The 16,879-nt window shown below is 43.6% G+C and overlaps 1 protein-coding gene across 6 annotated transcripts in view; it reads left to right on the top strand.

Annotated features, from left to right (window-relative positions):
* Positions 1 to 16,879, top strand: part of Frmpd3 (FERM and PDZ domain containing 3) — a 144,827-nt gene that overhangs the window by 63,310 nt on the left and 64,638 nt on the right. For 2 of the 6 annotated variants that reach the window (XM_070039960.1, XM_070039961.1), the window contains exon 2: positions 13,711 to 13,865. The exons of 3 other annotated variants lie outside the window; for them this stretch is intronic. In XM_070039960.1, coding sequence (XP_069896061.1) covers positions 13,718 to 13,865 — 148 coding nt within the window. In that variant the 5' untranslated portion in view covers positions 13,711 to 13,717. Of the gene's footprint in view, positions 1 to 13,710; positions 13,866 to 16,879 lie in introns of those variants that run through there. One more of the 6 variants, XM_070039966.1, reaches the window with a different exon arrangement.

Below are 16,879 nucleotides of genomic sequence, written 5' to 3'. Positions count from 1 at the left end.
TAAAAATACTGTACAGAGAGGTTAAAGTTACATGAGTAATGAGTAATGAGTACATTTTCTATTGAGCATTGTTACCTCCTCCTTTGTGTTTCCCCTACCATCCCTTCCCTGCCCACCTCTCCAACTCCTCCTTCCCCCCTCTTGAAGTTGTAAAGTTCGTTTTCAACATAGTGTCTTGCACATTTCATTGTTACAATAGGTCAACCTATATCCTTATTTAAGCATTTTGTTATTTCCCTTCCCCTCCCCAAATTATAAAAATGTATATACAAGATAGAAAAGAAATTTTAAAAATCACATAATACATTATAAATACATTAAAAACAATAGCAAGAAAGAAAAAAACACTTGTGTCCCTATCTTGGGGTTCATTTTGCTTAACATCATCTTATATGGTCATATGTACATAGCTTTTGACCTTTTCTGCTTGTCCTAGACTTATACTAGTTATTGCAAATAAGGGAAACCATAGGACCTATGTTTCTTTGGGCCTGGCTTACTTCACTTAATATAATTTTTGGAATCAGCATTCTTTACCAGAGCTCTGTGGCCTAGCCTGACCTCAGAGAGATGTGTGCACTGAGGGGAAGAATTCAGGCCTGCTGCTCCTTTAGCCCTGCCAACTCCACTTATCCCATCATGATTGTGCCTTCCCACCTTCTGGAATTGTCTCCCATTAGGATTTGGCTCCTCTTGATTTCCTTTTTCACAATGAAATTGTACCATCTGGTGACTGGGAAATTACCCTAGTTGGTAAGTCATACTGGGTCTCCTCCTTATGCTGTTTCAGATTTTACCCTTGCCACTGCATCCCCATCTGTCAAATGGGTAGAGGGAATCATACTGTCAGTTTGTCAGAATAGCAGTCCTCTTCCCATAAGAGATGCATCACCATAAATCCTTTACCTGAAGGTTCTCATTTATCTCATGGCTTCTGAGTAGCCATGGAAGCCCCAAGGGCAGCACTGGGGAGCAGCCCAGGGTTATTTAGAGAGCAAGTATATAGCAGGAGAGGGCCTGCGTAAAGCTAAGGTAAGTGGAGTTGGCAGTACAGCCACAGCATCTCTGTCGGGTTTGCCTTCCCCACGCCTGTCCTTTTGCCTTCGCGGTCTCCAAGGCCCTCTTGTCTCATTTTGCCTCTTCTGTCTTGTTGTCACTGCCTCTCCTCGCCTCGCTTGCTCCCTCTTGGCTCTGTCTGTCCTCCTTTCTTGCTCAGCTGTCTTCTCCTCTTGCTTGTCTTTTCTCTCTCCCCCTCTGGCTCAGTCAATCTCTGTCTTGGCCTCTTTCAAAAATACTTGGTGTGGTACATGGAGAGTGGGGGCTGGGGTGCCCATTTGGAGTGACATGACAACTCCTTCAAGATCCCATGAATATTTCATTGCTACAGTTCCCCCTCACTGCGTCAGTCAGTGACAGGTAAGTGGGGCTAAAATGCAAGGATCTCCCCACTACCTCCTCCACAACTCAGTGGCAGCTGCTTCAGACCTTGTGACCCGAGACCCAAGATGCCATATGGCATCAGCCTCACATCTGGCACAGCACACACATCTGTCACCAGGCTGGCAGCCCCAGAAGTGAGGGCTTAGGAATATGTCTAGGCCTATTAGACAACATGTCGGAATCTATTGAATGTGTAGCCCTTGAGGGGATAAGGGAAGGGGAAGGGGGCTGCAGAGAGGGTCCTCCACAGCTTCCTCTCAGTTTTATGAGGTTGGACTTTGATAATGTGACTCTAGGCCCAGGTATTTGTAGAAGGACAGGTAAGTTTGGTCTCACTACCTGCCTGCTTGTGACCTGAAAGAACAGATGACAGGTGTCTCTATTTCAGTCCACTGGGGGAAAACTACTGTTTGGGCAGTCAGAGAAATAATCCAGACACCAGCAGGTTTTTCCAAATGATGCTTCTCCAAACTCAGCTGAAAAGGAAGTTTTGAGACCTTAACGATTTGGAAGGAAAAGAGGAAGGCAATGCTAAGAAAGTACCGAATCATCTATCCAGAGACTCCCAGAAGTGGGAAGGACTATCCAGAGTCGTCTTGTCCATCCCACTGCCTTTGGCTGTTCTGGAGGACTGTCTACAAAATTCTCCCAGGGTGGGGAAAGTCTTAGTTGTCAGAGTACAAGACCCTATTATTGAAAAAAAAGGAGAAAGAAAACAGAACTAAACAAAAGGAAAGAAGGAAGAAAGGAGAAGAAAGGAGGAAGAATGAAGAGGGGAGGGGAGAGGAGGACAAGAGAAGACAGTAGAGGAGAAGACAGGAGAGGAAGGAATTCCTCCACTGGGGAAGAACTGTTGGATTTTCCATCCTTAAAAGGCTGGAATTGTGTTGTCTTCCACCTCTTCTTAAATTGCAGCTTTCAATCCTTCCTTTGACTCCATTCTCCCTAACTTGAGCTTTGGCCAAAGGTGTGAAAGGGTTTTGCCTATAAGCTAGGCTCCTTGTTATGGTTTGGATATGAAGTGTCCCCCTCTAAGGCTCATGTGTTGAAAACTTGGTTTCCCAAAGGATGGGTGATTGGAACTTGAATGCTCTGGCCAAATCAATGAATGATCCCTCAGTGAATTCATAATATGATAGCATTATTAGAAGCGACAAAAAGTAGGAGGTAAGACCTAGGACGAAGTAGGTCTTTAGGGGGAGTGGGTGTCTTGGAAATAAAAACCTTGTTTTAGACCCGTTATTTTCTCTTTCTGCTTCCTGGCTTCATGAGGTATGCTGTTTTGCTCTACCATAGACTCCCTACCATTATGTTCAGCCTCACCATAGGACCAATTTTAAATGTACTGAAACCACTGAAATCATGAACCAAAATAGATTTCCCTCCTTTTAAGTTGTGTTGAAGTTTAAGTAATGCACTCCTCATCCAGAAACCTGCCTTTCACAGATTGAGCTACAGCATGTAGCTTGCGTCTAGCATGGAATGGCCACAGAGGATTCTATTCTGTATGCTTCTATTGATTCTATTCTGTATGATTCTATTCTCTATTGTTCTATTCTGTATGCTTTGGCTCTCTTAGAAAATGTTTACTAAGCACCTACTATGTGCCAAGTTACATACTAGATGGTGGCAGTCTATTGTTGAACAAGGTTTCCAGGCAAATAATCACATAAATATGTAATTACAAATTGGGATGACTCTCACAATGGAAACCTAGGTTGCAACAATGGAGAGCAACCAGGGCAGAGTTTGTGAGGAGGTGATATTTGAGCAGAGCCCTAAAGGATGAAAAATCAGGTGTGCAAAACATAGGGAAAAGGGAGTTCTGGGACAAAGAGAGTATCAAATGGGCTGACCTCAAGGTAGCAAGGAACTTAATATGTTGAACTCTTAGATAGCCAATGGGGCCAAATTATATGGCAGACCAGTTAGAATAGCACTGGGGTTTTGGGGAAAAAAAACAGGGCTGGGGATAAGCCCTGTGAGCCAGAGAAAAGGAATTTATGTATTATTCACTTGCAGTGGGGAAATGCCTGAAGGACTTTAAAGCTCTGAAATCATGAGTCAAAATAGTGATAGGCTCTGGTCTTGATTTTTGCCAATAGCTATAGGGAACAGATTTCAAAGGGAAGCAGCAGTGGTGTAGGATGACCAATAAGGAGGGTGTTAGATCCACAGGAGAGGTGATGGTGCCTTGAGCTTGTAGTAGCTGTGAACATTGAAGAAGTCTAGCAAATACTCAATGTGTTTTGAGGTGACAGATGTCAATACTTAACTGAGAAATTGGATGCAAGGGCAGGATCAAGGAGAGTCGATTTGAAGAAGGACTTTCAGATGTCTGGCTTGAGCGATTGAAGAGATTCTAATGGTGTGTGCAGAAATGAGGAACATTGAGAGAGGCTTAAGTTTCAGTTAGAAATAAACCCAGAGTTCAGTTTCACCCATGTTAAATTTGAGATTTCTCTAAGACAGAAAAGTAAAAGTGTCAAAATCTAAGAGCCTGCGAGCTCCAGAAGACATTCAGATAGAATGCAAATTTGGGAGTTGTCAGCCTATAGATTACAGTTAAAGCCAGGGGACTGGATGCACTCACCTTGAAAAGAGAGGAGAAATAAAATGGCCAGGCCTAAGTTCCCAAGAACTCCAGTAAGAAAGGAGAGGTCACAAAGGAAACAAAGGGGGCTGGGAAGGTGGTTCAGTGGTAGAGCACTTGCCTTGCATGCCTTAGGCCCTGGGTTCCATTCCTTAGCACCACATAAGCAAAAAGAAAAAAGCCAGAAGTGGCGCTGTGGCTCAAGTGGTAGAACACTAGCCTTGAGCTGAAGAGCTGAGGGACAGTACCGAGGCCCAGGACCCAAAAAACAAAAACAACAACAAAAGGAAACAAAGGGGGAGGTGGCCAGAGAGGTAGGAGGATAGCCAAGAGGTAGTCAGAAGCCAAGGGAGGAGACTTTCAGGTAGGAGGGAGTGATCAGCTGTGTCTGCAGCTGGTGAGAACCTTGAGTAAGATGAACACTGAAAGGTATGGACTGGGAATGTGGCTTAGTGATAGAGTGCTGGGAAAGTAGGAGAAAAATGAGGGAAGTTTGACAAGAAATGTACTTATTACCTTACTGATGTAACTGTAACCCCACTGTACACCACCTTGACAATAAGAAAAAGACTGAAAGGTGACCATGGAGATCAGAGGGAACCTTAACAAGCTATTCTGGAGTGACAACCAGATGTTAGTGCAGCAATTAGGAATGCAGACTGGAAGTAGGGACAATATGTGTGGAAAACTTACTTTTTGGGGGGGCAGTACTGGTGTTTGAATTTAGCCTTACATTTCCTACATAGACACACTACCACTCGGGCCATGGCTCCAGTCTGGAATTTTTTTTCATTAGCATACATTAAAAGTACAAGGAGGTTTAAGTGTGATAATTCCATTGATGAGTACAGTGTTCTTCAGATAAGTTCACTCTCTCTGAAATATTCCCTTCACTCTCCTTCTTCCTCTCTACTTTTCAAGCAATCTTTGTGGGTTTCATCACATTATCTTCATATATATATATATATATATATGTATTTATATATACACATGTGTATATGTACATATATAAACATTTATTTATACACATATATGCAATGAGAATTCTTAAGGAATGTTACTGTGAAGTAGAACAGGAAAATAGAGGCAGTAACTTTAAGGAGATTGTGGAATGGAAGGAGGCATTTCCTTCCTTCCCTCCCTCCCCACCCCCTTCCTTCCCCTACCACTTCCCCTTCCCTTTCTCTTCCTTTTAGTAGTACGGAGAATTGAACCCAAGCACTCTATCACTTGAGCCACATCCCAGCCTTTTTTGTTTATATTGTTTTTTAAATGAGTTCCCACTACACTTGCCTGGGCTGACCTCAAACTCTTGAACTCCTGCATCCACTTCCTAAGTAGCTAGGACTATACACATGTACCACCATGCATAGACTGTTTTTTTAAGATTGAATATTTTCCATGATTAGGCCATCATTATTCTGGAGAGGTGGAAAAATGGATGATTTAGGGAAGAGAATGAAAGTCCAAAGGAGCAAAAATACATGAGAAGATAAGAGAAGATGTCACCAGGACTTAAGTGAAGAGACTTTTCATTCTTCAAAGAGATAGGTGGGTGTAAGGTATATTAAATAAGTAGGTTTCATTAGGTAGCTGATGAAGAGAATAGCAAATACTATTCAGGCAGGAAAAGAAGTTTACCGAAATGCTGCCCCCGCTGTGCATGGTGGAGAGGCATGGCTGAAAAAGAGAGTGACCCACCTGGGACTAGGACTAATGTAGGCCAGGGACAGGAAGAGGTGTGGCCACACTGGACCTGGATTTGACCTCAGGGTCTGGAACCTTCCTAAGGTCAGATGGAAGGCATGTGACCAGAGGTGGCCCAGGATGTAACCTAGCAGGAGGGGAAGGTGACTGCTGCCATGTGTGCCAGTAACCTAGGTAACAGATGGGTAGAAACTTAGCCAAGAGGTAGGGAGGTGTCTACACAGGACTTGCAAGGCCCAGGCAGACCTTACAGTGGGAAAAACAAAGATGGTAGGAAAGGATGCTGTCATTTGACTACCTGGTTTTTTTTCCAGTAATATGCAGGATGAGGTCATCAGCTGAGACTTCTTAGAGACTTCTTAGAATCTCAAATGGTGAGGTAAGGAAGATTGAAAAGAGGAGTGCTATGAAATAGTCCTCTTTAGCTGGGTGCCAGTTGCACACTACTGTAATCCTAGCTACTTCGGAGGCAGCGATAAGGAGAATCACAGTTCCAGGCCAGTGAGGACCAAAAAAACCTTACAAGACCCCATATAAAAACTGGGCATGGGGATGTGCCTGTCATACCAGATATGTGGGAGACTGAAATTAGAAGGATCATGGCTTCAGGCCAGCCAGAGCAAGTAAAAATTTCACAAGAACACCATCTCAACAGAAAAAGCTGGGCATGGTTGCACTTGCTAGTCATCAGCAGCTGCAACTGGAAGGATTGTGGTCAGTGCTAGCTTGGAAAAAAAGTGAAACCTTATCTCAAAAATAACCAGAGTAAAAAGGGTAGAGCATCTGCCTAACAATTGCAACGCCTCAAGCTCAAATATTGATACCAACAAGAAAAAATAAGAAAAGAAAAAAGTCCTTTCAGAGAAAGTGGGGGCCAGTGTGGAGTGTCCACACCAGTTGTGAGATAATGAATTTAAAGTAAAAGCCAGCTACCCGGTGTGATTTTTCTCCAGCTGCTTTCAGCTACTCGAATGCCTACACAGAAAATGCATATGGTTGATTGATTTCACTGAGGAGTGAGGTTTTACAAAGTGAATATAACAGGGAGAGGAAATAAGAGAATTGATGTTTACAAGCGAATGATCATAATAGCAGACCAGGAACTCCAATGTGGACACAAAAGGAAGTCAAACTAAGAAAGAGCATGAAGGAAAAGATGAATAACTAGGGGGAAGGCTTTAGAGCAAGCCTCTCCAAAGCTGAAGAGTTGACCCAGAAAAGAGTGGGGAAGAAATTTCCAGTAAAGGAGAGAACAAAGAAAGTGAAGAGGTATACATGATACATTCACATGACCCACACAGAGAGAATCCTCATGAAGGAAAACTGGGTGTATAGATAGCGTAGTCAAGACTAGAATGTTTGTTATAAAAAGAATTGGAAGATGGTGCAGTAACTGATGATGACCTGAAATATAAATGGATGACTACTGAGTGAGTTCAGTAAAAAGAAGACATTGTTAGGGGCTTCCTCATTGCCATGTAGGTATTGAATTCACTAACAGTGATATCAAGAGTTGCAGTGGACACAACCATTAGGATAACTATTAAGAAAAGAAACAAAATAGAAAGTGTTAGCTAGGGCATAGGAAAAGTGCTTGTAATAAGGTTAACTGGATGTAGTCACTGTAGAAAACAATATGGTTATTTCTCAAGAAATTAAACCAAATTACCAGGCTAGTTCTTCATTGTTGTGACGAATACCTGAGAGAAACAATTTAAAAGGATAATTATCTCCAATTAACTACCAAAAGGCTGGAGATGGCTCTATAGCTGAAAGTGGTAGAGCACTAGCCTTGAACACAAAAGTTCAGGGACAGCACCCAAGCCCCGAGTTTATGCCCCAGGAACAGCACAAAACCAGGTAATTTTATATTACATATAATTTACCAAAACAAAAGAGAGGGGGTGGGTCTGGGAAAGTGGCTCAGTGGTAGAGTGCTTGCCTTGCATGCATGAGGCCCTGCGTTCAATTCCTCAATACCACATAAGCAGAAAAAGCGAGAAGTGGCGCTGTGTCTCAAGTGGTAGAGCCTTGAGCTGAAGAGCTGAGGGACAGCGTCCAGGCCCAGAGTTTAGGCCCCACAACCAGCAAAAAAAAAAGGGGGGGCTGGAAGAGTAGAAAATTACACGTGCCTAGGTACTAAGTTCTCAGTAACTGTGGAGCCTATGTAGGAAATCTGTAGGTAAATATGAGGTGAGAGGATGGCTGGCAGAGATGGACAGCAGGTGGGTATTTTGCAGCAGTAAGGAGGAATAAAGCACTAAAGACAGTATTGGCAAAAACAAACAAACAAAACAAAACAAAAGACAAAAAGGCACCCCCTTATCCCTCCAGATCCTGAAGGACTTGCAATTTGAACAGGAAAAACATAAAAAAATTTTTTTAAGCAATTTCAACTCAAAAGAAGAAGAAGGGGACAGATTTTCAAAGAAGAAATCAAGGCTGTATAGGGCACCTTACTGTTGATTGAGAGCTCCAAAGAGTGCAGTAGAAGGATTGGGATGTAGGAAAAGGGTGGGATTAAAGTATAAACAGAGCACTAATAGTTTCTATTTATGTATGGCTTTGATCTCCACAGTTTTAGTTACCTAAAGTCAGCCATAATAAGCCTAAAGTATTAAATGAAAAATTCCAGAAGTGAACCATTCCTAAGTTTTAAATAAATTTTATTATGATAGATTGTTATAGTTGCTCTTGTTCATTATTATCATTAGTTTCCCACTGTACACTAGATTGCAAATTAAATTTTATTATAGGCACATGTGCACAGGGAAACCATAGTATATATACAGAGTTTGGTGCTATCATTTCAGACATCTGCCAAGGGGCCTTAGAATGTATTCTCATTCATAAGTGGAGATTGCTGTATGGTGATGACAGTCTGTTCTCTGAGTAATGGCCTTCAGTTCATTTGAGGAAGAGTGGTCTACTAAATGTGTCTACTGAGCCAACCTTGCTGCCTTCTCATAGCCTACTAGGTGCATAGCAAAAGTCATGTAGAATAATGGGTTAGGCAGGGCCAGGGTTCACATTATAGTCACACACTTTATATAGGTGCATATTCTTCTTCAGTCTAACGCTCTCCCAACTGAGCTATTTTGGCTTAGGTGCATATTCTTTAGCAGGTTACCCAACTTCTTCTCAAATATGTTTCCTTATCTGTAAAGTAGCCATGATACAATCTGGTTTTTGGAGGTTGTCATGAGGCTATCATAAGGAACTATACAGACAGACCAAGAGCATAGTAATTACTGAATAGATGACAGCTGAGGTTATTGTTTTCTGCACTGTCCTCTTTCTCAGCATCTTCCTCACTCCTTTAGTCCTCTGGCTGTTGTTTAGCTGATAAAATTCTTCAGTGGAGCCTGAATAGGGCCCTTTCTTCCAGATCTTTCCTCTCCTTTTCCCCCAATACAACTTTGCCTATCTTCTTTATCTGTTTCCAGCTCTATATTCACTACTGGGATAAAACTGATTCAGCTAGCTATTCTTTTGTTTGCATTAACTCATGTGTCCACTAAAGATAACATTTGTGTTTTAACGGGGACCTTTGACACCATAACCCAACAGAATAAAAAGTACCTCAGTCCTCCTACCTGACTGTGGCTCTCTCATTGTCTGAGAACAGCATCCTTCTAGGCACTTGCTTCTCAAAGTTTGTGGCCCAGCAGCATGACACCACCCTGGAACTGTTCAGAATCTCAAACCTTGCTCCACACCTATTGCCTCAGAATTCATTTGGTGATACACCCATGACTCAGGTGCACATGAGAGTTTGAGCAGCACTACCATGACAAGGAGCAGCTGGCTAAAATGACAGGTGAGGACTCTTTTCCAGGGAGTAGTGCTTGTGTCCACACTCCTATAACAGCTATGTGCAGCTATAGGAATGGTGCTGCTATCATGGCCACCTGGAGACTATGGCATCTCATGAGAACCCAGCTGCTAGCTTGCCATGCTGGATCTCTGGAGCTTCCAGGAGAGTCAGGCTCCAGTTACTGGAATCAGAGGGCTAATTGGCCCTGCATGGCTCCAAATCCTGCCAGTTGCGAGGGGACTGACAAGACTCCCCAAGGAGCCAACCAAATGTAAAGCAAAAAGAGCCAAAGGCAAGGAGAGATGGAGAACTAAAAGCTGATGCCTGGAAATGGAACTGTTATTTTTCTATCTTCCTGCCCAAAAGCACAAGGGGGAGAGCGTCAGCTTGGAACCATTTCTTTGTCTTGTCAGTTCATCTGTCCTTTAGCTACATCCTGCCTAGCAACAGTTGTTAATGTGACTCCCAGCCTCCCGACTTTCTTTGGACACTGATAAGGGAATAAATTCAGCCCACAGAGAAGTCAGGGCATCCAGATGGAGCCAGGTTGTCTGAGCTGAGTCAAGGAAAGAGCTTCCTGGAAAATGGGGGAAACAGTGCATTGTGGGGCTGTGTCTTCAAAGCAAAGAGTTGTTGGAGGAAGAGCTAGGGCTGTGTGAAATGGGTGAGACTGCTATTTAGCTCCTTTTCTTTTTTCCTCTGGCCACCTTGAAGAACGCTACCAGTAATATTGCCACCTCTACATTCGTGTAATGATATGCTTAACCTTCCTAAGTGCTGCTGTAGCCATGATCTCATTTCACTCTCTCAACAATGCAGAGTGAACAAGATCAGAGGCAGGTTCATTATGATGTGGACCAAGCATCCAGGCTAGGCCAGAACATGGTATGCTGGTGACCATAAGGCTGTGGCAGTCCTGTGGTGGAAACTCTTGGTAGCCAGAGGGTCTAAGATCCTGAGTGGAAGCAGCTGGTGGTGCTGGGATTATGGGCCATGTCCATGAGATTTGGCTCTAGCCAGATGACTAATTTTGCTCAGCCTCTTTAGATTTCTGCTGTTCTATCTTGGAGACCCTGAGTGGAGGAGGAGGAGTAATCACCTGGCTATTTGGCAGGACAGTTAGAGTCAGTGATGAGGAGATAATGGATGTGAAAGCACCTTTTCTCAAATGAGGTAATGGACATAAAAATGCAAATAACCACATGGATCTAAAGTGTTGATATCATTAGATAGAAGATAAAGGCTAGACCTGTATGTGGGGGTACTGAATAGAGAGAGCAAGCCTAGTGAAGGGTAAGGAGATATTTTGGAGACCTTGAGTAGGAAGAGGACAGAATGAAGGCATTGCATAGTTTGATAACTGAAAACAGAAGAAAATAGCAGGTTCCAGAAACAAATCTGGGTGGGGGTGAACTTTATCTGCTTCATAATTTTCTTCAGGGTTGCCCTGTTGGAAAAGACCAGAAGCTAAACATCTTTCAAAGTCAAATTGCCTTTTTCCCCTAGGAAGGCAGTCATGTGACCCATAGACAGCTGAGCTCCTCTCATCCATCACGGCTTGCCTTCAGTGTCACTCCTGATTCTCCAGGCACTTAGCAAATTTCAGAGGGACTGAGCTGCAGACACAGAAAGATGCAAACCCCAGAAGGAAATGAAGCACTTTCATTTGAATTAGAAAATGACCTCGCGGTCTATTAATGGAGATGCTTCTTCCTTGAAGCACCCAAAGTGTCTAGGAAGATACAGGCAGTGTGAAGGAAGAACTGCTTGTTAGGGATGATAAGTCCAGCTCAGTTAGGTACAACAAATAGCAGGAACAAATGTGCTCCAGTCACACCTGGAGACATTACTAACGTGGTGGGAGAAATAGCTAGGCCCCTCTGGGAAGACAGAACATGACCTATGGGCACAGCTTAGATTCTGGTCTCTCTTCCCAATTCATCACCATATCGTCCATGGTACCTTCCCCAGCTTCTCACACCACCTCTGAAAACATAAGTTGGCACTGAATCCTACAGTTCATCTAACTAATATTATCCAGTGCTCTCATTCTCTTAGGTATTGGACATTTGTCTCTCCTCCAGGTAGACTAGCAGCTTTCTGTGGAAAGAGATCTGTAATTTCTTTCATGTCTCCCCAGGGCTCTGAACTATCTGAATAGACACGCAATAAATACTTGTTGATTGACTAACATGAGTCAAAAGAATAAAGCAAAATAGTTTGTGTCCCACAGCACTCTTTGGTTCATTGCTTGCTCTGGCCCTAGAAATACTCATTTTCATCCTGAATATTGACGGGTCCCCAATTTCTGGAAAAGCAAAGGGGAAAAAGCTGATGTTTCTGCAGCAAGAGTGGGGCCAGTACCAAGCTCTTCCTTAACATGGTCCACCTGTATCTTCCTTGCTTTCCATTCCAAGGGCTGCATAGCCCAACAGCCTGCCCTGGAGTGCCTGGCTACATGAGCAATGACCTAGTGTCATCCCAAAAGAGACTATTTTACTGTTGATAAGGCCAGATGGCAGAAGGCAAAAGTTTGATTTGGGAAGCAACCCCAGGACTAAAGCAAGGCCGCAGCTGCAGGTGTTCTCTTGTTCCTATCAAGGTTGAGCTCTGGCCTGCCACCATGTGCACAAATGAGAGAAGCCCCAGCCTAAGGACACCCGTTAGAACTCCTATCCCAGGAAAGTACTTTTCCAGGACTCTGGATAGCTAGCTTCTAGCTTCTGAGTGCTATCAGTTAGAAAGTGACCATTTGTCTTAGTAGGCCGGAGGGAGGGAGCCAACTTATGAATTCCATTAGTTGGTCCACATGGTAGCAGCCTCTCTACCTCCCTAGGGGAGCTAGTCTTCATGCAGCCAGAGAAGCTGTGGTTGCCATCAAGTCAGTTGGGGTCTGTCTGCTTTTCTGAGCTCTTGTATGACAGAGAAAACTGAAAAGTTCTTAGCTAGACTGTGTATTTCTTTTTCATACAATTACTCTAAATCTTCTCCCTGTTTCCAACAAATCATCTTAAACTTTGCTCTAATTACTTGATTTGTGTCCTGATAAATAATCTAACTTCTTGAAACCAAATGGTTTTGTTTCACCTCTGATGAATTTGGTGCTCATTTTACAGACTACACACATTGAGGTGGTGAGATGCCTAGCCCATAGGCCAAATCATGGAGCTAAAACCTTGGAGTCATTTGGCTCTAGCCCTTTCTTCCACCTCCACCTACTTTGCCCTTTCCCTCAGCCACCATTCCTTCCACTTTTTACCTTCTTCCTCGACTCTGGGACTCAGTAGTTTCACAGGCCCCACTTGCCGCTATCTCTTCACCCCTCAGGGCTCTTTGACTCCCATATGTGGGTTTATCTGCCTGCAGTATGATTCACTCTGGCCCTTGATGTACAAGTGTATAAGGCTCTTAGCTCAGAAGCTAAGTTGTGGGCATCAGGAGAACAATTTGTAATCAGCTCTTCAAGTCTGAAGGGCTTCTCTTCTCCTAGCTCTTCTGAGTTTCAAGTTGGTGCACAGCCCTAAGATGTAGCTCCCCTTCCTGTTCACAGGAGCCATTTTTTGACAGTCCCATTAAATGAAATAGGTTGGTATTATGTACAACCATGTAAAGCATTGGCCCTAAACACCCTTGTTTCTATATGCCATCTAAATAGTTCCTGTTTACCTATCACCTAAGAGGCATTAAAATGTCAAATTGCACAAGTTTTTCATGGAGAGATATGTTCTATGTTCTAAAATGACTTTCCATTCATTTCCCACTTACGTGTGGCCTGTCCCATCAAGGGTTGGATATCCCTTGGGGATTAAATCACCAATGAAGATGGAAAATACTAGTTAACTTCAGCATAACACCTTTACACTTAGGCTTCTTGTTGTGGTGTCCTGGTGTCATGGAGGGAGGCTCTCACTCATTATCTCAGGCTCCAGGGTACCAGTTTTTCTGAAGACAAGTGGCTTCTCTTGCCTACATACCTTACTGCAGTCTGAAATACAAGGCAGTCATCATCTCCCTTGGTGTCTCAGGAAGTAGGAAGTTGAGCTGTAATCTCTGAGGTACCAGGGCTAGAATCCTAACCTGTGTCCCTCTGAGCTGATTCTGAGGCTTAGTTCCCTTTGCATCTTCTTTTGCTCCCATCTCCCCCTTCCCTCAGTCATGTGATGCAGGAAGAGAGCGCAAATGATATGGAATGTGAGCAGCTGCCAACAGAGCTACTGCGACAAGTGACCATTCACCGAGACCCTATTTGTGGCTTTGGCTTCGTGGCTGGCAGTGAGAGGCCTGTGGTGGTTCGTTCTGTGAGGCCAGGTAGGTGTCTCTCAGAGTGACTTCCCAGCCATAGCTTCTGTTGCCCAACACCCACATATCTTTTGAAAGAGCAGAGCTTCTGAGCATAACATGTTGCCAGGGAATGCTTGATGTGTTAGTAACAACTTGGCCACCAATAGCTGTGTTTAACCCTGATAGACACAATCAGTGAGGTGGTGTGAGGCCCCAGTCAGAGGTTGCAGTTGATAATTTAGTAGGTTCGGGGCCTTAATAAAGCTTCCCTTTGCATATAACTCGCATAGAAGTGTCATAATGCCTTGAAAGAGAAAGTACCATTCAATTCAATTCAACTCAATGAGTACTTATAAGACCACCTACTCTAAACCCAGCAGTGTTACAGGGAAGTGCAAGACAGCTCCTGTCATGGAGAATCTAAGCATCTGGCTATAAAGACCAGTACACACTCATGAGATAGCCCATCTACAGTTAGGTCAGACCAGAAATAGGCAAGAGAACACAGGTGGGATCAGAGGGCAAGGTCAGAATTCAGTCTCTGAATGCCAGGGTAGCAATAGCAACAGCTACCATTGACTAAGCATCTACTAAATACTTTACATCATCTTGTTTATTTGTCATGGGCAAGCCTGCAAGGCAAGTAACTAGTACCATTTCCATTTGATGAATGAGGAATCTAAGGAAGAGACAAGATCTGTCCAGAGTCACTCAACTAGGAAGCCAGTAGGGCCAGGGTTCGCCCCAGGGCTTGATGATACAAGCCGGAAGTGAGGCTTGAATGGAATAAGCCCAAACCACACTAAACTGAATTCCTGCCATCGTGAATGAAATGGGGAAGGGCTGAACACTATTTTGTTCCAGATCTGCTACACATTGACAGAAAGGAATTTTATTCCAGCCTTGCTGGGCCTGAGGCTTGAGATGTTTACAACAGTTTCTAGCTCAGTCAAGAGGAGCAGCTGGAGTACAAACTGGTCTTGCAGAAATTTGATGAATTTTTCAATCCTCAAAGGAAAAGAAAAAAGATGTTTGTAAGCTCTCTTCAACTGGAGGGCATAAGAAAAAAATTCAGCACAGAAGTTTGTGTCTGACCTAAGGCTCCAGAGTCAGTCATGCAGTTTTTGGCAAAAGTGTTCTATCTGTGATCAGAAATCAAATTTGTCCCAGGAAAGAAGGACCAGATAAAACTTAGTAGTAGACCACCAGGAACCCCAACTTTTACTTCAAAGAAAGTATAAATCATAGATTTGAAAAAGGCCCTAGGGTATAAGCTGCAAAATGGATAAGTTGAAGAGAAAGGAGTTGGAGAGGTGAAGAAAAGGAAAACCCTAGGCTAGTACCACAAAATCATGGGGCAAGACACCTAGCCTATGAAAGACTTAGTAGGGCTGATCCACATTGCTGCTTTTGCACAGGCACCTGCTGGGAAGTAGAGGACATTTGTTTTAGTATTTGAGTCCATAAGAGAAAGCAAAGAAGTATCCTACACAAGACAATTGTGGTTAACCAAGCTAGCCAACCATCTGTGGAAGCAACAGTAGACTGATGTTACAAGTACCATTCAAATATCAAGGCCTGTGAAAGATGTCAAGTTCTGCTGGGCACTGGTGGCTCACGCCTGTAATCCTAGCTACTCAGGAGGCTGAGATCTGAGGATCGAGGTTCAAAGCCAGCCCGGGCAGGAGAGACCGTGAGACTCCTATCTCCAATAAACCACCAGAAAACCGGAAGTGGCGCTGTAGCTCAAGTGGTAGAGCGCTTGCCTTGAGCTGAAGAGCTGAGGGACAGCGCCCAGGCCCAGAGTTCAAGCCCCAAGACCGACAAAAAAAAAAAAAAAGAAAGAAAGATGTCAAGTTCCATCATTCAAGACCTCTTTTATTGCAAGGGAGGGGGGAAAGGGGGAGGAAAGGAGAAAGGAAGGGGAGGATGGAGGGAGAAAAAGAAGGAAGGGAGGAAGGAAGGAAGGAAAGAAGGAAGGAAAGAAAGGAAAGGAAAGGAAAGGAAAGGAAAGGAAAAGAAAGGAAAGGAAAGGAAAGGAAAGGAAAGGAAAGGAAAGGAAAGGAAAGGAAAGGAAAGGAAAGGAAAGGAAAGGAAAGGAAAGGAAAAGAGGAAGGAAAGGAAAGGAAGGAAATTAATGGTAGAGTGGCCTTAACCGAAAAATTTGTGGGGACAAACCAGTCTTTTTGTTTTTGAATCAGGATTTTACTATACAACCCAGGCTGGCCTTGAACTCATCATCCTCCTGCCTCAGCCTCTTGAGTGCTAGGATTACAAGCAAGCACCACCATGCCCAGCAGGATTGGGTGTTTTTTGTGTGCTAGTCCTGGGGCTTGAACTCAGGGTCTGTGTGCTGCCTTGAGCTTCTTTTGCTCAAGGCTAGTGTTCTACCACTTGAGCCACAGCTCAACTTCCAGCTTTTTTGGTATTTTAATGGAGATAACAGTTTCATAGAGTTTCCTATCCCAGTTTGGTTCAAGCTGTGATCCTCAGATCTCAGCCTCTGGTGCCCAGCAAGACTGATATTTTGAAAGAAGTAGATATAAAGAATGATATTTTTGATAGAAGTAGATATAAGGAATGAAATGAGGTGAAGAAGTTGTATCATGGAGGATATAAAAACTCCATTTGTTGTTGGGCTGGGAAGGTGGCTCAGTGGTAGAGCGCTTGCCTTGCATGCCTGAGGCCCTGGGCTCGATTCCTCAGCACCACATAAGCAAAAAGAAAAAAGCCGGAAGTGGTGCTGTGGCTCAGGTGGTAGAGCACTAGCCTTGAGCTGAAGAGCTGAGGGACAGTGCCCAAGCCCAGAGTTCAGGCCCCACGACCGGACCCAAAAAACAAAACAAAACAAAAAAAACTCCATTTGTTGAATTCTTACCAATATCTATCAATTGTTGTGGATTATACATTCATCATCTCATTTATCCTCTCACCACTCTTACAGTGTGTAGGTACTATTATTTTCCCATTTTACAGATGAGGCTTTGAGAAATGGGACATGTCATTAAGCATTTCTTTCAGTTTCAAGTCATGCTGGACCT

Source organism: Dipodomys merriami, unplaced genomic scaffold, assembly GCF_024711535.1.
Source record: "Dipodomys merriami isolate MVZ:Mamm:240054 unplaced genomic scaffold, mDipMer1.0.p SCAF_3, whole genome shotgun sequence".
Classification (NCBI taxonomy): Eukaryota; Metazoa; Chordata; class Mammalia; order Rodentia; family Heteromyidae; genus Dipodomys; species Dipodomys merriami.
The sequence above is the reverse complement of the archived record's forward strand: the minus strand, read 5'-3'. Positions and strand labels throughout refer to the sequence as shown.